Source organism: Bos taurus, chromosome 1, assembly GCF_002263795.3.
Source record: "Bos taurus isolate L1 Dominette 01449 registration number 42190680 breed Hereford chromosome 1, ARS-UCD2.0, whole genome shotgun sequence".
Lineage (NCBI taxonomy): Eukaryota > Metazoa > Chordata > Mammalia > Artiodactyla > Bovidae > Bos > Bos taurus.
Window position 1 is genome coordinate 73,940,829 of NC_037328.1, and position 24,063 is coordinate 73,964,891.

The 24,063-nt window shown below is 38.4% G+C and overlaps 1 protein-coding gene and 1 non-coding gene across 4 annotated transcripts in view; both read left to right on the forward strand.

Annotated features, from left to right (window-relative positions):
* ATP13A4 (ATPase 13A4) overlaps positions 1-24,063 on the forward strand; it is a 126,335-nt gene that overhangs the window by 47,333 nt on the left and 54,939 nt on the right. For all 3 annotated transcript variants that reach the window (XM_002684859.7, XM_059888178.1, XM_010801264.4), the window contains exons 3-8: positions 9,027-9,173; positions 13,820-13,890; positions 13,984-14,064; positions 15,657-15,726; positions 17,466-17,600; positions 21,948-22,017. In XM_002684859.7, coding sequence (XP_002684905.3) covers positions 9,027-9,173; positions 13,820-13,890; positions 13,984-14,064; positions 15,657-15,726; positions 17,466-17,600; positions 21,948-22,017 — 574 coding nt within the window. The remainder of the gene's footprint in view (positions 1-9,026; positions 9,174-13,819; positions 13,891-13,983; positions 14,065-15,656; positions 15,727-17,465; positions 17,601-21,947; positions 22,018-24,063) is intronic.
* On the forward strand, positions 908-964 carry MIR2285BK (microRNA mir-2285bk). Its single transcript, NR_162291.1, has one exon. It is a non-coding gene; the product is annotated as a microRNA mir-2285bk (primary transcript).

Genomic DNA, 24,063 nt, shown 5'->3' on the forward strand with positions numbered 1-24,063 from the left:
TCATTATTTGTTGAGCAAGTACCAATCGTCTACCAGGCATTGTTATAGACACTGGGAATACAGCTATGAACAAAACAGATAGCACTCCCTCTTCTTACTGAGTGACATTCTGGAGAGGACTCAACTCATTTACACTTGCATGCACTCATCCCGACATTCTCTTTACAGTAAATACAGAGAGTAGGAGTTGTATCTCTACTTATTAAACCTACTCATTCCTGGGCCATAAATCACCTTGTCTATTCAATCTTTGTTGATCCATTCTCTGTCCTAAGTCTGGAAGAAATTAATCACCTTTCCTTCATTCTTTTTTAGCTCTATATTTTCAAGTCTCATTGCTATAATGCTTTCTGCAGTCTACCTTCTATTACAGTGCAATTCTCTTTACATTTTACAAAGCAACATCTCCTTGATTATGCTATTTTTTTTTTATGTTAGGCAAATATTTTATACATATTCTCTTATACAAGGTTCATAAGTACTACCTCCTTTGGGAAGCTTTTCTTTTTTTTTTCTTTATTATTATTATTATTATTTTTTTTTTACTTTACAATATTGTATTGGTTTTGCCATACATCAACATGCATCCACCTAATTCTCACAACAGCCCTGGAAAATGGCATTATCATTTTTATCTTAGAGATGAGGATACAGAGAGGACAATAACTTTGCAACCTGGTAAATGTCAGTCACGATTTCCCTCTCCCTTCCTTTTTGTCTCTTTCCTTTCCTCCTCCTTTTATAAATTTGATGAGCACAGGTTGTATGTCAACCATAGTGCTAGCTCATGGGCAGGGCAAGGAGCAGGAAGTATTACAGTAAAATCAAGGTTCTTTACAGAATTCATCAGATCACTATACAAATAAATGCAAAAATCCAACAGTTACAAGTTTTATTGGGTTGGCCAAAAAGTTCGTTTGAGTTTTTCTGTTACATCTTATGGAAAAACTTGAATGAACTTACTGGCCAACACAATACTTAGGAAGGTTTCATGGTTATCATAGGATTGTAGGTAAGGAATTGACCAAGTCAAAAAAACCAGGAAAGACTTTTCCGAGCATCAGAGGATGATAAACATTAAAAGGTAATGGTGGCTGATGGGGAGGAGCACATGGGGAATGGTCCAGGTAAAGGGGTCACATGGATAAAGAAGTTGAACCTGAGTTCCTAATCCCTAAGCCCAGAGCTCCCCGACTATGTTATAGTTCTTTTTATAGCTTTTTCTCCTATTAGACTAGAAGTTTTTTGGAGACAGTGGCCATGGCTTTTCATTGTGTGTAGCACCTAGCTCGTGGCCACAGCAGGTGCTCAATAATTATTTAATTAAATTAAATAAATGAATTGAATCTGCAATAAATGGTTTTGCAGATTCTACCAAAACTATCACGACAGTAAAGTGAAATACCATGATTGAGAAAGTAAGAGGAGAGAGTATTACGCTACTTTTAGGTACACATTCCTTTCTCTGAATTCTGTTTCCCCATCCTCCTACTTTCTAAGGCAATGGCACCCCACTCCAGTACTTTGCCTAGAAAATCCCATGGATGGAGGAGCCTGGTAGGCTGCAGTCCATAGGGTCGCTAAGAGACGGACACGACTGAGGGACTTCACTTTCACTTTTCACTTTCATCATTGGAGAAGGAAATGGCAACCCACTCCAGTGTTCTTGCCTGGAGAATCCCAGGGACGGGGGAGCCTGGTGGGCTTCCGTCTATGGGGTCGCACAGAGTCGGACACGACTGAAGTGACTTAGCATCCCCTTACTTTAAACTACTTTTTGGTTAAGAATCTAGCCAGAAATGCCTGAAATTTCATAAGCTGGCCTCTCTGAGATGATTTTTTGTTAAGGCAAATAGTCTTGAGGCTACTATCTTTTATAAGATAGGACTATTTATATTGTGACTTATGATTTGCAAAGTATTTGCATATATGTTGTCTTATTTGATCCTTACTGGTAGAGATTATTTTTTCCCTATTTTACAAATGGAGACATAGAGAAGTTAAAAGAAAGGCTCATGGTTCCAGAGCTATAAGCAGTGAAAACAAAATTTATGGTGAGTTGTTAAGGATTTCTGTGGGTTTTTTTGTTTGTTTTTTTGTTTTGCATATAAACATGGATACAGCCTATTTAAAGTCTCAAGAATTGCAATTCTGGAGACATATTGGGGTACCCTGAAAAAGTGTTCTGGGAAAGAGAGATTGAGGGGTAATAAGAATAAAAAGTCATCACTGTTGCCTGGGGACAATTGTGATTGACTCTGATACAAGTCAGAACATGTCTGTTCTTAAGAAATCACAGTTGTTTCTGGGTAGAGGTCTGATAAATGAATAAACTGATGTAAGTTATCTTAGGGTGAAGGTCTGATAAGTATTTTGAATTTGTGGCAGGTGTTGTGGATGACTTCATCAGACCAAAAAGTCAGATTTCATCCAGGGTTAAAGGTACATACGTCACACTTCCTTAATAGTCTCCTGGCTCCATTTAAGAGTGCTCTCTTAGCAATACTGACTCCATTTTGGTTTTCCATTCACAGTTCTCCAAATTTCTCCCTTCTGATAGAGATGTATCTTTAGAAAGCATTGATGATCAACCACTTGGTTATTTGACATTAGTATTAACCCCCTTGGCACTGGGGAGACTTATTCCCAGAAAGCCATGTCCCACAGAGGAGAAAGAGAGGTGATCATGCAGAAGGTATGTGATTTTAGAGAGTTTAGAGATCTCATAGCTTGAATTTTAAAACTTTAGTCATGAAGCAGGTACAATAATAAAAAAAAAACTCACTAGTTTATAAATAACAGTTGGAACAAATTATATCTGCTTGCTCAGATGGCTGAAGTCTTTTATTATGTGTGGGGAAGACTTATAAGATTTGCATTTGCCCTTGACAAGCAATTTTAAGGAGACTGTTTGGGCCAGAGAGAGTCCTTTTAGCAGTTTGAGTTAAAAGACCTCTTTTCCATTTTTTTCAGTCTTATGATTTGGAGATGGTCTAGACAGGAGTTCCCTAAGAAGATGAGGTAGAACATTTATATCTCAAAGAAACAGGGGGAGAAATGCACAACTCCTCTGAGGACTTTTGTTCCCTTGGGGTCAGAATTAGGGCCGTTAATTCAAAATGACCGCAATAGTCATAGACATTTTCATTAGGTCCTTACAATTATTGTTGTAATAATCAATCAACAGTGCTATAAAAAGAAAGTTCAGAGAGATATGGAGAGCAAGGAAAACATTGTGGTGAATCTTCAGAGGAACAGAGAGGAGCAGAGTGAGAGTGAGAGAGTCAGAGACAAAGAGAGCTCTCAGAAGCCTCAGAGGAATTTGCAGTTCTGAAATCCTTCTACAGAATTGTGAGCAGTTTCTCTGAAGGAAATGGATTAATTATTATGTTTCCCGAGTCCTCAAAAATGCCTGTTGAGATATGCTTCCATTTTTGCCTTCCATTTTTCTAATTGACTGCATGGGTGAAAATGAAAGTGTTAGTCGCTGAGTCATGTCGGACTCTTTTGAGACCCCATGGACTGTAATCCACAAGGCTCCTCTGTCAATGGAATTCTCCAGGCAAGAATACTGGAGGGGGTAACCATTTCCTTCTCCAGGGGATCTTCCCTACGCAGTGATCTAACCCAGGTATCCTGCATTGCAGATGGATTCTTTACCATCTGTGTCACCAGGAAGCCCTGCATAGGGAAACTAATTTAGGAATTTCAAAGAAGCCCCATGTTGGCCAATTTTATTATAAATCATCCCAAGTAATTGTAGTCCAGCAAGACAAATACTTGCAGAACTCAGGTCCATAGTTCTTATATGCAAGACCAGCAGAAATTCCAGGAGACTGCCCTTAGAGAGTGAACTTCCCATATTCCAAGAGTACTTACTTACCAGAAAAAGAAAAAAGAGAACCAAAATCATTAGAATAGAAGCTAGCAAACCAAACAAAACAGAAAGTGAAACCTTGAAGGCCACTGGGGCAAAATAGAGAAGATAGGGAGAAAGATCCTAGAGGACAGTAGCTGGTAACAAAAGACAGCCTGCCTCCTACCAAGACAGGAGGTTCAGTACAGAGGACTTACTGCCATGTCAGGACAATGGTCCTAGGTCTCCTTAGGGCCACTGAGGAGACCACGGAGCACACGGGAATCTTGCTGTTACCTCACTCAGATCCAAGGTAATATATACAACCCCAAATGAAAAATACTGATTTCCTACTACCTCTTTGGAATTTTGCAATGGGTAACATTTTTTTTTAAGGCCATCTTAGAGGTACTGCATTTTGTGAAGTGAACTTCTACACAAGAGGATAAGCCTGAACTTGAAGTGACCATTACACTGTTACTTAAATTCCAAGAGATGAGGTGCTTACAGCAAAAGGTTGGAAAGAGATAAGCAAGGTCACTCACTTCATTCACTATAAAAGTTAGTCTGGTATTTCCAAGGTTCAGCAAGTGCAAGTCCACAGAAGATAAGAATTGTCCAGGTTTGCTTCCCTTTCTGTCCAGGTCAAACCTAAGTCTTCTGTGTACATTCCTTCTTTGAAATCCACTCAAGTTATTTTAAAATCTTATTCTTTTAGAGTTCAAGGACTAGACTGGTCTGATTCATTCTCTTGGTGAAGAGGAGGTAAAGATGATGCTCGAGCATTAAAACACCTAGATTTGCCAGGCAAACAATTTGGATTATATGTATTACAAAGCAATTATTTAAAGTGGTAAGTCTTCCAGTGTATTTAAGGATTTTATAGCTCAGTAAGCACTTGAGAGAGCTGGGAAACAGATTGAAGAGGAAATAGTCATTTCTAGGTAAATATACTTCTTTTCCAGAAAGGAGAAATAGACTGTTAGAGATTCTAAATTTTTTTTTAAGGGAAAATAAGTTCCTAGTTATAGAAAATCTCAGGAACAGCATATTATGGAAATGAGGTACAGCACTGCACCCATCCTGCATTTGCCACGTCAGCTGTAGGCCAGACTCAGCCTGGGTCACATACATTATGCCTTTAATTCTGAAAACATCCATGAAATGTGTATTATCACCCCCACTTCCTGGAGAATGAAAATTAAGTTCAGAGAGTGGCGATGATTTTTTCAATTTGGTTTGGAACTGAGATTTGATCTCATGAAAGAGCCCATGCCCTTTCCATACTGGACAATACCAAGTTGAAAATGGAGAGAAGTTATGAGCTCGCTCAGGGTGACCACTCCACAGTGACACACTTTCCTTCCCTTTCTTTGTCTTATTTTCTCCTTAAAAAGTTGGGTGTATTTCTTTTTTTTCAATTATCATTTTTAAAAAGTATACAATTTTTGAAGGTTACTTTTCATTTATAGTTATTAAAAATATGCATGATTTTACAGTCTTTAACAGAGTAGTAAACAAGGGAAAAGTCACTGTGGCATCTTTATTTAGCATATAGAGTTCTACTTTGCATTATAGAGAATTTGAGTTAAAAGGCTCCAGGAGTAAAGAGGATGACAGGAAGGGGATGAACTTAGAGACAACTGTATCCAAGCACCTTCAATTTAGTGATACTTTAGACTGTAATAAGAAGAATTTCGGGCTTTAATACTTGCCTAGACTAAGATATGCAGTCAGTACATTGGATTAATACTGGCCCGTGAGAGTTTGGGAGTTCCAGTGTTCCAATTTGCCTTTTCCCTTTTAGGGATTACAGTCTAGAGGTCGGTTTGCTGTCACACTGAACGAGAGGGTGACAGCCTGATTTTGGGTGTCAGATTCTCTGTTGCTAGGAGATCAGAGATTCTGAGCAACTGGATGCTATTTGATACACAGTCTAGAAATCAAGGTGACTTTTATACATGAACCACAAACACTGTTGGATGACTTGTTGAAACAAAGAGGAAAGAGACAAGATTTAGCATGAGAAGACCTGGTGTCAGGTCTCTGCTCCCTCTTGCTCCCCATACCAGATTGGCTTGGACAGTTTTTAGCCTTGTTGATGGAGAATTTTCTCATGTGCAAAATGGAGATTTTAATATCGGCTTTGGAGATTTATGAACCTAAAACAGGACAACTGGCACAACAATTGTTTATAAACTACCAAGTAATCATTTGAAAATTAGTAGTTAATATCATTTTGCTTCATTTAAGAGCACCAAGAGGACCTTATCTTCCTAATTGTCCTCACTTGGTGGTCTGAGGTCTCTGATCCTGATGCCATTTTTGTAATTTGTATTCCTATTTAGCTAAAAATTATACACTTTCTTACCAAGTTTTTCATTGATACTTTGTTTGATACTTTGTCCGATACTTTGTCCTTTGGCAATCTTAGCTCAGGCTGGGTATAAAATGGCAGTTCAATCAAACTGTATTTTTAAACAAAATATAGACTACAGCAAAGGGTAAGACAGGATCTAGAAGGTCGGGGGGATGAGGGTGTCAAATCCCTGCTCTAATGGTTACCAACTGTGACTTAGTTTCCTCCCTGTAGAATGGGTAATGAACAGTAACTACCTCCTAGGGTTTTTGAGCTTTAAATGAAAGTATACACATGTGGCATTATATGTGCCTAAATGCAGCCATGAAATTAAAAGACTCTTACTCCTTGGAAGGAAAGTTATGACCAACCTAGATAGCATATTCAAAAGCAGAGACATTACCTTGCCAGCAAAGGTCTGTCTAGTCAAGGCTGTGGTTTTTCCAGTACTCATGTATGGATGTGAGAGTTGGACTGTGAAGAAAGCTGAGTGCCGAAGAATTGATGCTTTTGAACTGTGGTGTTGGAGAAGACTCTCGAGAGTCCCTTGGACTGCAAGGAGATCCAACCAGTCCATCCTAAAGCAGATCAGTCCTGGGTGTTCTTTGGAAGGAATGATGCTAAAGCTGAAACTCCAGTATTTTGGCCACCTCATGCGAAGAGTTGACTCATTGGAAAAGACTGATGCTGGGAGGGACTGGGGGCAGGAGGAGAAGGGGACAACAGAGGATGAGATGGCTGGATGGCATCACTGACTCAATGGACATGAATTTGAGCGAACTCTGGGGGTTGATGATGGACAGGGTAGCCTGGCGTGCTGCAATTCATGGGGTTGCAAAGAGTTGGACACGACTGAGCAACTGAACTGAACTGAAAACATAATAAGTGGTCAATAAATATTAACTGTTGTATTACTGTTATTGGAAACACAAAGTTTTTCTCATAACAGAGCACTTGACTCTTTCATGTGGTCAAAGGCAAAGCTGTATGATGCTGAGCTGTGTCAAGCTGTGTTCTAGGGAACTGGTGGCATATTCCACAGTACCTAGAACATGCCCCAGTTCAGTGGCTTAGTACTGGAAATGTAGCCACCTTCAGTTATTCTTAGGCTGTGAAGGTAACTCCATGCAGATATGATTTGATTTAGTAGTTAAAAAATGAAGTATAGCCAACTTTACTGGTTTTTAATATTAACTCATTAACTTTCAAATTTCTACTAAGATTTTTCCTTCCTCCCCTCCTCTCTTTTTAAAATTTCCTCTCCTTTTCTCTTCTTTCCTTCTCTTTCCTCTCCTTTCTTCTCTTCCTCTCCCTTCTTCTGTTCTCCCTACTTCCTTTGCTTTGCCTTCCCTGATCATCTCCCTCCTCTCTCTCTCTCCAGTTGTCTCTCTCAGAATCTGTGCTAAGTCAGGCTGGAGCACAGACATCCATCAGACATGATCTCTACCTACAATCTGAGAAAAGTGATAAGGTGAGGGGACAAAGGATGATGCAGTGAGGTAGTATGTGGTAAGAATCTCAAGTAGCCTGATGATTTAGAGGAAAGATCAGAGAAATTAGGAATGTTCCCATACATGAACTCTGAGTCAGACCCTGAAGGATGGTTAGGATCCGGCCCCAGGAAGACTTAAAGATACACACTCCAGGCTGAGGAAACAGCAGGAACAAAGGCATGGAGGTGGGGTTTGCCTGAGGAGAATCATTGTAAGAGACTTAGCTACAATAATTACTAATGCTTCTCACTGCCTTTTGCAGTCAGCTCACTCTTCATGGCAACAGTGGTTGTGATGGAGACAATCTCTGGTTCTGACCTACATTCCTAGGCCTCAAATTGCTTCCCAGGCTTCACTTTCCTGGCCATTCTTCCTAGCTCCTGAGGTTTACCAGACATCCAAGTGGAATTTACATGTGTCATTTACCCATTCAGACAATAACCATTGCTATTGTCAATCAGTCTCTAAGCGACCATCATGATCCCTGTTACTCCGTCCAGTGCTGCTGCCTCTAGTTTTATGCTGTGATGGAGTCATCAGTGAAGTGAAACTGAAGCAGCTTCAATTAGGGTCATGCACAAAGATGCCTTCCTCAGTGCTGCCTATGCCAACATCTTGACAATCACCCCTGGGCGTGTTCAGCTCACACTTTCCATACTTTTCTCATCCATTCATCAGATTCTCACTGAGTGAATCAAAATTCCCCATGTGGATGGGATATAAGTGACAGTAAAATATGGCACCCACCTTCAAGATAGACTGGAAGAACTAAGAGAATGTAAGGCAGAAGGTAATTGGGAGCACAAGAGAGGGACAGTGGCAGTCTTTTGGAGCTGGTATAGGGATGGTCCTCCCCACCCCCACCCCCACAAGAGGTGTTAAAGGGAGTGGCATTGAAGTTAAGCCTCAAAATAAGAGGATGGTTCAGTTCACCTGGTCTCTTAGCCCTTTAGAAACACTTTGGAATCCTTGCTTGTTTGGGACTTTTTTTTTCCCTATGAAATTTGTATGTGGTCGTAGCCCCATGGTTGGAGGGTAATAGGGAACACTGGTTCTTACCTGAACATCTGCCTCATGACTCTTGAGTGCTGTCATATGCCACCGCATCATATTCACCTTCTGATGCCTCCGTAAGTGATGACGAGACTTTGCCCCTTAAAGCTCTAAATCTACCAGCTTTCAAAGACATGTAGTCCCATCAAGAGGGTTTGTTAACTCTACAAACTTACACAGTTATATTAAAACAATGCTTTTCAGGTTGAATTTTAGCCTGATGACTTCCTTAACTTCATGGGAGTTTTGGTGTTTATTTCCTCAGGATGAATTCCAAACTTACTCTCGGAAAAAGGTAATGTGGATCTGCCTGTCAGCCTTGAACAGCGCATTTAGGCTCAATCCTGACAATCCTTTCATCACCGACGAGGAGAGCATCATAAATAGAGCCATAAGAAAGCCAGACCTAAAGGTAAGTACGATTATGGCTCCTGCAGATGCTAGAGAAGGTGAATCTTTTTTCCTTCCAAATACAAGATTAAATTCATATATAGTCAATACTTTAAAGTAACTATAAATGGAATATAACCTTTAAAAATTGTGAGTCACTATATCGTACACATGTAACTTACAGAATATTGTACAGCTGCTATATATTTCAATAAAAATGGTTAAATTCAGATCCTCCACTGTGCCAATCTTTAATTTACAGTATAGAACATTATAAAGAATATGGATTTTGGAGCCAGAGCTCAGTTAAAATCTCATCTTCATCCTTCAGAACTGTAATCTTGAGTCAATTATTAAACTCTGATAATGCCTACTGCTAATATTAATTGATGAAATTCAATTAATTAAGAAATGCAAAGATCAATATGGTTGCACGTATGTAGTAGATGTTCAGTGCATATTAACTCTTAGGAGTATCATGCCCTGTATTATAAGCTATGCAACGGGATTTGTCTTACAATAAAGGTTAATCCCCAAAGAATATCCTAGGGAGTTTATGTCTATAAAATGATCTTATTTGAATTCTGTCATTCAAATGTATTTGGGTTACTCTTTTCCCATCATATTAAATTAGTATTACTTGAATTATGACTAGTTAACATTCATATTTCAGTTCAGTTCAGTCGCTCAGTCGTGTCCGACTCTTTGCGACCCCACGAATCGCAGCATGCCAGGCCTTCCTGTCCATCACCAACTCCCAGAGTTCACTCAGACTCACGTCCATCAAGTCAGTGATGCCATCCAGCCATCTCATCCTCTATTGTCCCCTTCTCCTCCTGCCCCCAATCCCTCCCAGCATCAGAGTCTTTTCCAATGAGTCAACTCTTCGCATGAGGCGGCCAAAGTACTGGAGTTTCAGCTTTGGCATCATTCCTTCCAAAGAAATCCCAGGGCTGATCTCCTTCAGAATGGATTGGTTGGATCTCCTTGCAGTCCAAGGGACTCTCAAGAGTCTTCTCCAACACCACAGTTCAAAACCATAGATTCTTTGGCGCTCAGCCTTCTTCACAGTCCAACTCTCACATCCATACATGACCACAGGAAAAACCATAGCCTTGACTAGATGGACCTTTGTTGGCAAAGTAATGTCTCTGCTTTTGAATATGCTATCTATTTTTTTTTTCAGAGTGTCCTTTTATTTTTCTTTAATAGAAAATTATTTAATTAGTATACATGTGTTCCCCATCCTGAACCCTCCTCCCTCCTCCCTCCCCACACCATCCCTCTGGGTCGTCCCAGTGCACCAGCCCCAAGCATCCAGCATCGTGCATTGAACCTGGACTGGCATCTCGTTTCATACATGACGTTTCACATGTTTCAATGCCATTCTCCCAAATCTTCCCACCCTCTCCCTCTCCCACAGAGTCCATAAGACTGTTCTATACATCAGTGTCTCTTTTGCTGTCTCATATACAGGGTTATCGTTACCATCTTTCTAAATTCCATATATATGCGTTAGTATACTGTATTGGTGTTTTTCCTTCTGGCTTACTTCACTCTGTATAATAGGCTCCAGTTTCATCCACCTCATTAGAACTGATTCAAATGTATTCTTTTTAATGGCTGAGTAATACTCCATTGTGTATATGTACCACAGCTTTCTTATCCATTCATCTGCTGATGGACATCTAGGTTGCTTCCATGTCCTGGCTATTATAAACAGTGCTGCGATGAACATTGGGGTACACGTGTCTCTTTCCCTTCTGGTTTCCTCAGTGTGTATGCCCAGCAGTGGGATTGCTGGATCATAAGGCAGTTCTATTTCCAGTTTTTTAAGGAATCTCCACACTGTTCTCCATAGTGGCTGTACTAGTTTGCATTCCCACCAACAGTGTAAGAGGGTTCCCTTTTCTCCACACCCTCTCCAGCATTTATTATTTGTAGACTTTTGGATCGCAGCCATTCTGACTGGTGTGAAATGGTACCTCATAGTGGTTTTGATTTGCTATCTAGGTTGGACATATTTGATATGCTATTTGATAGCATATTTGAATATGCTATCTAGGTTGGACATAACTTTTCCTTACAAGGAGTAAGCGTCTTTTAATTTCATGGCTGCAGTCACTATCTGCAGTGATTTTGGAGCCCAAAAAGATAAAGTCTGACACTGTTTCCACTGTTTCCCCATCTATTTCCCATGAAGTGATGGGACCAGATGCCATGATCTTTGTTTTCTGAATGTTGAGCTTTAAGCCAACTTTTTCACTCTCCACTTTCATTTTCATCAAGAGGCTTTTGAGTTCCTCTTCACTTTCTGCCATAAGAGTGGTGTCATCTGCATATCTGAGGTTATTGATATTTCTCCCGGCAATCTTGATTCCAGCTTGTGTTTCTTCCAGTCCAGCGTTTCTCATGATGTACTCTGCATATAAGTTAAATAAGCAGGGTGACAATATACAGCCTTGACGCTTCTTTTCCTATTTGGAACGAGTCTGTTGTTCCATGTCCAGTTCTAACTGTTGTTTCCTGACCTGCATACAGATTTCTCAAGAGGGAGGTCAGGTGGTCTGGTGTTCCCATCTCTTTGAGAATTCTCCACACTTTATTGTGATCCACACAGTCAAAGGCTTTGGCATAGTCAATAAAGCAGAAATAGACGTTTTTCTGGAACTCTCTTGCTTTTTCCATGATCCAGCAGATGTTGGCAATTTGATCTCTGGTTCCTCTGCCTTTTCTAAAACCAGTTTGATCGTCAGGAAGTTCACGGTTCAGGTATTGCCGAAGCCTGGCTTGGAGAATTTTGAGCATTACTTTACTAGTGTGTGAGATGAGTGCAATTGTGCGGTAGTTTGAGCATTCTTTGGCATTGCCTCATTTAAAACATATTTATAACAGACTTCTTTCTCTGAAATTTATATAGGTGTAGGCAACTATTTAAATTGGTTTTATGAGCTCAAGGTCAGTTTTTAAAAATAATAAAATCAATTACTGAGCAGTTCTCTACTGTCAATTGTTACCACTCAGTTGTCTTAATTGCCAAAATAAACAAAAGCAAAAAAAGGTCAAGCACCCAGCTAACAAATTGCTTAACCTGTTAGCTGGCCATGAACCTGGAGAAGTAGGCATCCCAAATCATCCCATGGACACAACCTCAGAATATTATTGGCCTCTACGATCTTTAAATTTTTTAAAAATATTTTTTTATTTATTTGGACTTCCCTAGTAGCTCAGGGGTAAATAATTCACCTGCCAATGCAGGAGATGTGGGTTCTATCCCTGGATTGGGAAGATCCCTGGAGAAGGAAATGGCAACCTACTCCAGTATTCTTGCCTGGGAAATCCTGTGGGCAGAGAGCCTGGTGGGTTGCAGACCATGGGATCACAAAAGTTGAACTCGACCACAACAACAACAGCATAATTTATTTGTTTTGCTGCACCAGGTCTTAGTTATAGCACATGGGATCTTTAATCTTTGTTGGTATCTTTAGTTATGACATGTGGGATCTAATTCCTTGACCAGGGATCAAACCTGGGCTCCCTGCATTGGGATCTCAGAGTCTTAGCCACTGGATCACGAGGGAAGTCTCTCCACCATCTTTAATTCCATCAAACAAATAAATGGACTGACAAATGAAGACACATGTTCAATAAAATATGAGGAAGGGGAAGAAGTCTTGAAAAGGAAACTTCTGGGACCTAGGCTCAATATCTGCATTTATCAGTGTTTTTAAAAGTGCCTTAGTTGACTCCAACTATTGCTGCATGACAATATGACAGTCTTACCGTTTCTCTTTGTGCTTAATTAGATCACCAGTTAAGGGAAGTTCAGATTCATAGGTAAAATTGCTTTAAAAATTAGAAACAGAAAGTCCTAATATAAGCATTAACCTTTCTTCTCCTTCCCATCGCCAGTACCCTCAGATGCTCATTTCCTAGAGTTCATTTTCTTGAATAATGCCCTCATAGACTTCTAGAACCTGTCAGTCTAATCTTTTTTTTTTTTAGTGTCTCTTCCATAGGTTATTCTGCAAATCTGTTGCTTACAAAATTAAGTTCTAAATACTTACCCAAGCATTTGAGAATTCATACTCTGATCTTTATTTATCCTTCCAGCCTCCTTCTCCATTCTGCTGTCAAAGAGGTCCCCCCTCACCTGCCTTTCCCCACAACTAAATTGTACAAAACCTCTTTGAAATGTCATCTTCTCATCTGAACAAAATTCTTCCAATCCTTTAAGAATGCAGCTCTGAAACTTCTTCTCCATGACACCTTCTGTCATCTACCCTCTATATTTCTACAGTATTTCAATCCTATAATTTTTGCTTTATTATGCATTCATTTCTTTGACATGTATATAATTTGACTGTATGATATAGTTTTCCCTTTTTATAACATATTTCCTTCCCTTGTTAGGTTATCAAGTAGTGGAATGCAGAGGCTGAGTTTTACTTATATAGTAAGTCCATGGTGCACATTGACTGAATGAAGACTTCAAATAAGGAATGCCATTTCTGTCATAGCCAAGGCCAAGATATGCTAGGAAAGGATAAAATCTTAAGTATGTTAGGGCTCTCCCTTTGCTTCTTCCACAAATGCTTCTTTAGTCTCTGGATTGTGTGTATCCACTGATCCTCAAACTGGGGATTCCTTAGTACTTTTCTTTTGCAGGTGAGGTGCATAAAAGTGCAGAAAATAAGATATGTTTGGGACAACTTGGAGGGACAGTTCCGGAAAATTGGGTAAGTTGTTTGAGCAATTGTATCCAAAAAGAAAAAGACTGTCTCGGAAATATTTTGTTAAATATGTCTTTCTCAATATTATTATTATTTTAGCTGTTTGGAAGACTGGCTAAGTTCTGCCAAGATACACCTAAAGTTTGGATCTGGTCTGACAACAGAAGAACAAGAAATTAGGTACCAAGTTTATTGTTATCTATCTATGTACCTATAGATGCATAGATGCCTGTACTGTTATCTATATTGTTATTGACCTATACTGACAGCTAGAAATGACTGTCACCAGGTAGTCTAAAAGAGGGCCCTGGAAATGGCTGTCTTAACTGGTTATTAATAATATCAGAATATGTTGTAGTGCTCTATTTAATATTATTAAAACAAATGTGTTTATATACATTATCTCACTTCATCAGACCAACTTTGTGGGTGAGTTAGAACAGACACCCTTATCATCTCAATAAAACAGACAAAAATCTGAGACTCAGAGAGGTTAATGGCCTAAACCAGGTCACACAGATGGAAGTGACAGAGGAAGAATTACATCTTTGACTATAGGTTTAGTTATCTTTTTACTCTGCATGATGCTTCTCAAGGTTACTATAATAAGGTTAAACCAGTTTTGACTAATCAGGAAATATGTATTACAATATATAATGTAGCAAAATAATAATTATAGAGCAGTAGAAAAATATCACTCAAGACTTGTAGCTCTTCTACAATTCTAACTCAGTTACTGGGCATAGGAGTGAGGTTTGGGAAGGGCATTGTGTTGAATGTCAAGAGCCTGTTACTAATTTCCTGTGTGCTTTAAGCACATAGCTTCTCCTTTCTGGGTTTCAGTTTCCTAATTATTAAAAGTGGGGAGGAGAGCTCTATACACACGTTGCTAGTCCTAAGTTTCTATGATTCCTGCATTCCCCTCCTGACCATTTTAGAGTGGAGCTTTGGTGGCACTTTGAATAAACCCACAGTCTACAGTATCAGCCTCAGTTGGATGCTTGTTAGAAATGCAGAATCTCAGACCACACCTCACCCTTACTGAATCAGAATCTTGCCATTAACAAGACCACAAGGTTATCTACGTGAACATTACATTTGGGAAGCACTGCTGTAATACATTCTGTTAAGTTCTTTGATCTGAGCATTTACATAGAAGCCACAGATAAAGTGTTTTAGTGTTCTTAACAGCAAAATACTCACAGAGTCACTGTTCTGTAGAATCAAAGAAACACATCTCTGAGTTTTCAATTAAAGGGCTGTGTATCTGTGCAACTATTTTTGAGAACTCAACATCTTTTCACTCACTCACAAAATAAATTCTGCAGCTTCCCAGAACTGAATAGGAGGAGGGAAGCAGGCATGGTATTTCTTATCAGTAAAACTGTTCTCTTGTAATGAACCCCTGTCCCACATCCATGGAGCCAGAGCTGGGGAGAGACAGAGTTGAGAGGGTGCCAATCCTGAAACTGCCTGAATGGAACAATGACTAAAATTAAATATCCAAATTACCATCGGGAAAAATTTAAACTTCATGAAGAGTCTAGTTCAATAAATGTAACAGGGTCATGTTTATTGGTTTTGCACCTGGAAACCCTCCCCTTCTCCAGTTATTTTGAGAAAGATGGAGGTATTATGTTACAAGGGAGGCTTATATTGATCTGACAAGTGAGAAAATGAACATGGAACAGACCTTTTTATGAATGGATGAGAAATCATTTATTTTTATAAATAAAAATAAAGACTGAGTGATCTGTGATCTCTCCCCACAGGAGGTTAATATGTGGGCCAAATACTATTGATGTTGAAATCACACCCATTTGGAAGCTGCTCATCAAGGAGGTAATCAGTATTTTCTCTTGGTGCTGGCTAGAAAAGTTTGGTTCTAGTCAAATGATCAAGAATGCTATTTGTCAATGGAAACCATAATTTGGACTATTTTAAAAGAATGCTAAGCATAGTCACGTCCCTCCTCTTTCTTGGGGTCTATTTTGGCATACACAATGCCTGTTAGAGCATAAGATAGGATGCTCATGTGTTTACTTACCCTTTAATGACTCAGTGAACATAGGATTTCCGTCCTCTGTGTCCTTTTTAATCCAATGCTTTTATCTCCTGTCTCATCTTTGTGACACTGTAATAATAATTAAAACTTAACCAACTCAATCCCTTTCTTATGGGCAGCATACACAATTTCCTCAGCACCTAAAATTGTAAGAGAAAAGTGTTTGTTTCGCCTTATTAGTTCTATTAATCTCAGTGTGTATGTGTGGGAGGGAAAGAAAGATTTGACCATCATTTATGTCCTTGAATTTTTTCTCTTTGACTCTATCCCTGGGCTTATTCTTCATTTTACAGTGATTACTGACACTGTAACTATACAGCTATACTCTGGATCCTCTCCTGCACATGATCTCTGCTCCTCCTTGCCTTAAAACAGGCTTAGTAAACCCCAGCTTCTTTCTCAATAATTTTTAGCAAGCTTTAAGGCATGAATGAGAGCAGAAGAAACTGATAAGAAAAGTTTCTGTGTGCTTATTCCCTAACCAGAGGCAAAGATTACAATTTCTGTTTTAGAAAGATGAAAATCAACTAGAAGGAATTTGAGTAAGGGCACAAAATGTTTTTAACCTGAGCAGGATTACAACTGTTGAAGTTAAATCTCTACTTTCTCCCATAGTGTTCTAGATGCTCAGCTACAGATTACCCCTTCAGCTTGGCTCTCTATGAGAAAATTTAGTCTTCAACTCATATGATAAAGTACTTGAAAGGCTTCAGATATGACAATGTTTGTCATAGAGAAGGACAGTAAACTAGAAAGAATTTAAACTTTGTAAACCTGACCTACTACTTCAGTCTTCTGAAGGCCAGTAAATGTAAACTGGACATGATTCTACTACTACATACACATGACAGACATACACTGTGTTAGTTACTCAGTCGTGTCCGACTCTGTGCGACCCCTATGAACCGTAGCCCACAAGGCTCTTCTGTCCGTGGAATTCTCCAGGCAAAAACACTGGAGTGGGTTGCCATTTCCTTCTCCAGGGGATCTTCCTGACCCAGGGATCGAACCCGGGTCTCCTGCATTGCAAGCAGATTCTTTACCATCTGAGCCATCAGGGAAGCCATGATATTATGTACTCCTCAAAGGACAGTTGTCATGGTCAACATGAGGAAACATGAGATGATACTTCGTAAATTAATAAGGTGCCGTGTGATTAAAAGTAAGTTGCTCTGGGGCCGGATTGTCTAGGTTCAGGTCCTGGTCTATGATACTTGCTGCTCTGTGATGTTGGGCAATTTCTCAATATCTAAGGCTCAGTTTCTTCATCTTTACCATGGGGATAAGTAATGACTTCTGTTTTAATGAGATAATTATGGGAATTAGATGAGTAAATTCAGGTCAAGTTGCTTAGTGCCATATCTAGTACATGGTAGTTGCTGCATAAATAAAATAAGAATATTTTATAGGATGATTTGTGTCATGGAGATGATTATGACACCAAAAAAGCCAATGAATAGCCAAGTGTAAAGCCTAAATATCTCCTTTGTCTTCTTGTTTTTATGTCTGCCAATAGGTTTTAAATCCGTTTTATGTATTTCAACTCTTCAGTGTCTGTCTGTGGTTTAGTGAAGACTATAAGGAGTATGCTTTTGCCATCATAATCATGTCCATCATTTCCATCGCTTTGACTGTATATGATCTCAGAGAGGTGAGTTTAACCACTAACACTACAGTCTCAAAAAGGAAGAATTCTGACTTTGTTGAAATTTTGTTAGAAAGGAGTACAATGGGGAAATAGTCATTGCCCACCATGTGTGTGCTCAGTCGTGTCTGACTGTTTTGTGACCCCATGGACTGTAGCCCACCAGGCTCCTGATCCGTGATATTTTCCAGGCAAGAATACTGGAGTAGATTGCCATTCCTTTCTCCAGGGGATATTCCCAACCCAGAGATCAAACCCAGGTGTCCTGCACTGCAGGCAGATACTTAACTGCTGAGCCACCTGGAAGAAGTCACTGCTCACCTCATAACAAATGAGACCACATTTGTAAATATCTAGCACAACTGCTCATGCTCAACAAGTACTGGTTCTTCCATTCCTTCACATCTCAATCCCTAACCTTTCAAGTTGTTTTCCCCCTCTGTTTAGTTTATTAAGTTTTACTAGAATATGTGTATATTTATGAATTAAAAATAAGTGAAAAATATGTAGAGAATACTGATGGATCTTAAAGATGGTGGAGGTAGAGGAGTCTTTAATGTTTAATAGGGACTTCCGTGGCTTAGTCAGTAAAGAATTTGCCTGCAATGCAGGAGACTGGGCTGGGTCAGGAAGATCCTCTGAGAAGGAAATGGCAACCAGCTCTAGTATTCTTGCCTGGGAAATCCCATGGGCAGAGCAGCCTAGTGGGCTACAGTCCATGGGGTCTCAAAGAGATGGACATGACTTAGTGACGAAACCATCGCCACCAAGGAATGTTTAGTATCTTTACTCTTTATGTTGAGTTGGTACTCATTTGTCAACACCCCAATCCAACTCTTGGTTTTCCTTATACCTATACCAGGGGATCCAGGTGCTGTTGGGAAAAAATATTACACTGTGTAGGTTGGTTGATTGTGTTATAAATCCATGAATATTGATCTCATCTGGGCAAGCTTTCTATATGTCTCTAGTCAACGTGCTCTCCAATTGTCTGAAATTAAAGTTTCAGACCAAACCTTCATTCGAGTTTCTAAGATGCCTAACTATTCACATTCTACCTTTCCTCTAACTCAGCTAATAGTCTGTTTCATTGCTTTTTTCACAAAGATGGAAACTATAAGACAGGAATTTGCTCAATTCCCTGTTCTCCAACAACCAGATGATTTTTGTCTCCACCTTCCTCCTGCCTTGATCTCTCTTACATATGAGGAAATGCCATTTGCCTGCCTTCTTCTTCTTCTAATTTTTTTTTTGTGTGTGTGTGTATTTATTTTTATTTATTTGACTGCACCAGGTCTTGGGAACTCTTAGTTGCTGCATGTGGGATCTAGTTTCCCAAGCAAGGATTGAGCCCAGGCCCCCTGTTGGCCCCCAGGCTCCTATTGGGAGCTCAGAGTCTTAGCCACTGAACCACCAGGGAAGTCCTCTGCCTGTGCTTTATAGCATTCTGTCCTACCTTCTCAGCCTGCTTATGTGGTCAGCGAATGACTCCTTCTGCTTCCCCTCCTTAAGAGCTTTCACATCAGCATTTAAACAAGCTCATGTTTCTCTATCAGCACTTAAACATGCTCAAGTATTTCCCAACTTAAAAAAAGAAAAAGAAACAAATGAAAAAAGTTTTCATTTTTTTACTGTACCTTAAACTTCAGCTATGACTCTACCTCTTTTCTCCCTTTGAAGCAAAACTTACTGAGCTCATTTTGCTTTTTTCTTCATTTACTCATCTCCCTCTCATGTCTCACCCATACTGAGCTGGCTTCCTCTCTTGTGATTCCATTCAAACAACTATTGTTAAGGTCACCACTATAATCCTAAAATAACTTTAAAATTAAAGGACAATATTTTTCTTTAAATTAGGTGGTGGTGGTGTTTCTTGATAGAAGGAATAACATATGGATGTAACAAAAAAATTCACACAGAACAAAACTGTAAATGAGGAGTAAATACTCCCCTTCTTTCAGTGTTTGGGTCTCCTTTTAAGAGGCATTCACTGGGACCAGATGCTTTACATACTTCTAGCACAGTTAAACACATATGCATTAATTTGTTTTGTGTAAATGGAAGTATACTATATATACTGTTATACACTTGCAATTTTCACCTAATATATCTTAAATATCTTTCACCTAATATATCTTAAATATCTTTCCATATCTGCACAAATATACTTTCTCTAAACTCACCATAATTTTGAAGCCAGTCATATTGATGGATATTTAGATTGTTCTAGTCTTTTGCTGGTAAAACACTGATATATTGAGGATATTTGCACATATATGTTTTCACACATCAATGTATATGTGTGTTTACAAATATGTATAAATCACAAATATGTGTAATTTATATCACATGGAAATGTGTGTATAATGTATCTGTATTGATAAGGAGATATGAATTTTCTATATTTGAAACTAGAACTACTTAATCATAAGCTATATACTATTTTAGTAGACATTGTCAAATGTCTCTTAAACAAGTGAATACTAATATTCCCCTAAGGGTAGATAAGTGTTTTCCTCATTTTTGCCACTATAAGTGAATACAGAATTCTTTAACTTTAATTGCATGTTTTCCATTGAGAGTTGAACTTTTTTTCTTGTTTTAAGCTGTTTGTTTTTCTTTTGCTGTGAACTGTATTCATGTCCCTCATTAATTTTTATTGGGTGGCTGGTCATTAGTTTGAAGATTTTATGATTCCCTTCCTACAGTGAATACTTTTTCAAAAGTGTAGATTTCACTAAACCTCTCGGTTGCATTTGACTATGTTAACTACTTTCCCTTTGGCTTCACTGACAGCACACTCTCCACTTCTCTAGATGTTCTTTCATTCTCTCCCCCCACCCCTCCACCCCTGCCTCTTTTTTTTTTTTCATTTTGGCTGCTCCTTTCAGCATGAGGAACTTCCTTGACCAGGGATTGAACCTGTGCCTCCTGCAGTGAAAGTGAGGAGTCTGAATCACTAGACCACCAGGGAAGTCTCTTTTCATAGTTCATCCCTCTCTACCTGGCTTTTCAAAACATGGATGTCTAAAAACCAAAACAATAGGAAAATGTTTACCACTTAAAGGCTTCCTCTTCCTCCATCCCTCCACTTGTGCAACCTCTTTTATTAGCTTCTTGTGCTTTCTTCCAAAAATTTTTTTGGAATATACATATATTTTGTTTTTCTTTCCTATGTAAGAGGGAGCATAATTACATTATTTTCTACCTAGCTTTATTGCTATTATTAATAATGGTGTCTTGATGGTCTTTTTCATAAGAGTACAACTGAGTCTTCACTATTCTTATATTGTATATACTAATGAATTCTGAAAGCATATGCTAATGACTTTCAAATTTATGTATATATTTCCAGTCCAAATATCTCTTTTGAATTTGAAACTCATAGTTCAACAACCTATTTATTTCAATGTCACTTAAGATTTGTATTGGTTCATTAGCTATATATGCTCCAAAAATACTTTACTTTTTCTATTTTATTGTTGATCATAGTGATATATTTATGTGTGTGATTGTTTGATTAAATATATTTACCCAGTAGGTTGTAAATATCTTGATGGTAAGAATCATTTCTGCTTTGTTGACCATTTTACTGCTATCTCTTAGCATAAAGATTACTCAATAAATGTGGAATGACTGCATAAATAAATAAAATAATAGATTAATAGCAGAAAACTTTTTCACCTTATATTATTCTGTTGACTATTCTTAGGATATATTAATCAAATCTGTAAATGATTCGAAGCTAGGAGATTGAAGGAGTGTCTTAAATAACAAAATCAGAAAAAAGAAAATGAAAAGACCAAATGATTGGGACTTTTTAATCCCCAGAACCTTATAAAAGGTCTTTCACACAATAGTTTCCTAATAAATGTGAAATCCAATATATTACTATTTTTGTCTGCTCTTATTTTTTCACTGTCAATGTCCCATATATCTTATATATTAAAGTATATAAAATACTATGAGGAAAGAATAGGAACCATTAAAGTCCTTATGAAGTTAAATTAGGAACTCTAATGTAGGATGACCCAAAGCTGAAATAATGCTTGGTTCTTGAAGCTATTTAGGTATAAACATAAATCTTGAATGATCAAAGTTCTTTTGAGTGGGCAGAGCATGCTGGGGAATTTCTTTCTACTAAGCAACACATGCTTCTTATCACTGGATGAAGACCACCACAAGTTGGATGCTTTTTCAGTTGAGTAGCAGGCTACTCCGTCTTGTTTATAAAGAGTACATTCAGTTGGCTCCACCTTTAAAGAAGGCTGACACTCTACTGGCTATTATCTGGGGCCTATCCTAAAATAGAAAAGGCTTTTTTTTTTCCTATTGTCTGTTCTTCTTTTTCAGCAATCTGTAAAGCTCCACCGTTTAGTTGAAGCACATAATAACATTACAGTCTCTATATATGGGAAAAATGGTAAGTCACTTCATTTTAGATCTATGTGTTGTCCATATGAAATCAGAAAGGGATTTAAATTTTTATTTCTGATTGTTCCTACTACTCTCATCTTCATATGTCGGTTTTGTTCTGCAATAACTTAAAGGGCTGAGGACCTTGACATTTTTTTTCACTTAAAAAAATGTGAAGTAAAATTGACATACCATAAACTGAACATATTAATATTTAAATTGTACAATTTGGTAGGTTTAGACATTATACCTACCCATGCACTATCACCACAATGAAGATAATGACTGTCCATCACCTCTAAAAGCTGCCTCGTGCCTGTTTGTAATCTTCCCTCTCAACTTCTTACTGTGCATCCCCATCCTCAGGCAACCACTTTGCATGTTCAGGATATTTTATAAATGGTACTGCACAGTATGCATTTTTGCCTTTTAAAGTATCAATTCAGTTCAGTCGTTCAGTCGTGTCCGACTCTTTGCAACCCCATGAATTACAGCATGCCAGGCTTTCCTTTCCATCATCAACTTTTAAAGTATATCTTGGGTTTAATTTTGTGAAGAACAAAGTTCATAATAATTTTGAAGTTCATCCATTTTTTAAGAACATTAATAGCTTATTCTTATTTATAAGTGAATTCCATTGTCCAGGTAGACCAGTTAGTGAATGCATTTAGTTGTTGACGGAAATTTGAGTTATTTCCACTTTGGGACAATTACAAATAATTCTACTTGAATGTTTGGATTCAATTCTTTCTATGGACATGCATTTTCATTTCTTATGGGAAAATACCTGACTGTAGAATGACTGAATCATATGACAAATCCATATTTAACTTTTAAAGAAACCGCAAAACTGTTTTCAGAAGTGGTTGTGCCATTGTGCTTTCCCACCAGCAGTGTGTAAGAGTTTCAGTTGCTTCACTTTCTTACCACTACTCAGTATGGTCAGTCTTTTTCATTTTAGTCATTTAAAAAGGTGAGTGGTAGTATCTCATTGTTGTTTTAACTTGCATTTTCCTAATGACTAATGGAGGGCTTCCCAGGTGGCTCAGAGGTTAAAGCGTCTGCCTGCAATGCAGGAGACCTGGGTTCGATCTCTAGGTTGGGAAGATCCCCCTGGAGAAGGAAATGGCATCCCACTCCAGTATTCTTGCCTGGAGAATCCCATGGATGGAGGAGTCTGGTGGGCTACAATCCATGGGGTCCCAAAGAGTTGGACACGACTGAGCGATTTCACTTTCATCTTTTGCAAACAGATATCCAAAATGTCCTAATACCATATATTGAAAGGGCAATCCTTTCTTCACTTAATTGTCTTTGCACTTTTGTCAAAAGTCAGTTTCCTGCACCTGAATGGATCTATCTGGACTCCTTATTCTCTACTATTCTAATATTTACTTGTCTTTATATTAATTCCACATAACGTGACTACATAAGTCTTAGAATAACATTAGTCCTCCAACTTTGTTCTTTTTCAGAGTTGTTTTGGCAATATAGGGCTCTTTGCATTTCCATATGACTCTTAGAATCAGCTTGTCGATTTTTACCAAAAAAAAATATGCTAAAAGTTTGACTGGGATTGTGTTGAATCTGTAGATCAATTGGTGAAAAATTGGTATGTAACAAATTTGGGCCTTGTGACCCATGGACATGCTATCTCTCCATTTAATCTTCTTTGATTTCTCTCAGTCATATCTTATAGTTCTCAGTGTAGAGCCTTTTACATTCTTTTTCATTATTGGGTTTTCACTGCTCACAACCCCTCTCAGAGAACAGAATTAAGAGAAACTACATATAGAAAAAGGCAAGCAAATATATTTGCATATATTCTTATATATACACACATGCACATCTATGTTATTTTACCATCTATCTGTTGAAAATCATCCATTTACACTATCATTTCCAATTCCAGTCCAGTACCACAAAGTTCATTCTGATTTTATTTCTGTTTCTTATAACTTCCTTTCTTCAGTGAGAAACCTGTCTCTCTTCAGCCTCATTATATCAACTTATAGTATCAATCCTGCCTTTCTCACCTGGCTGGACTCCAATA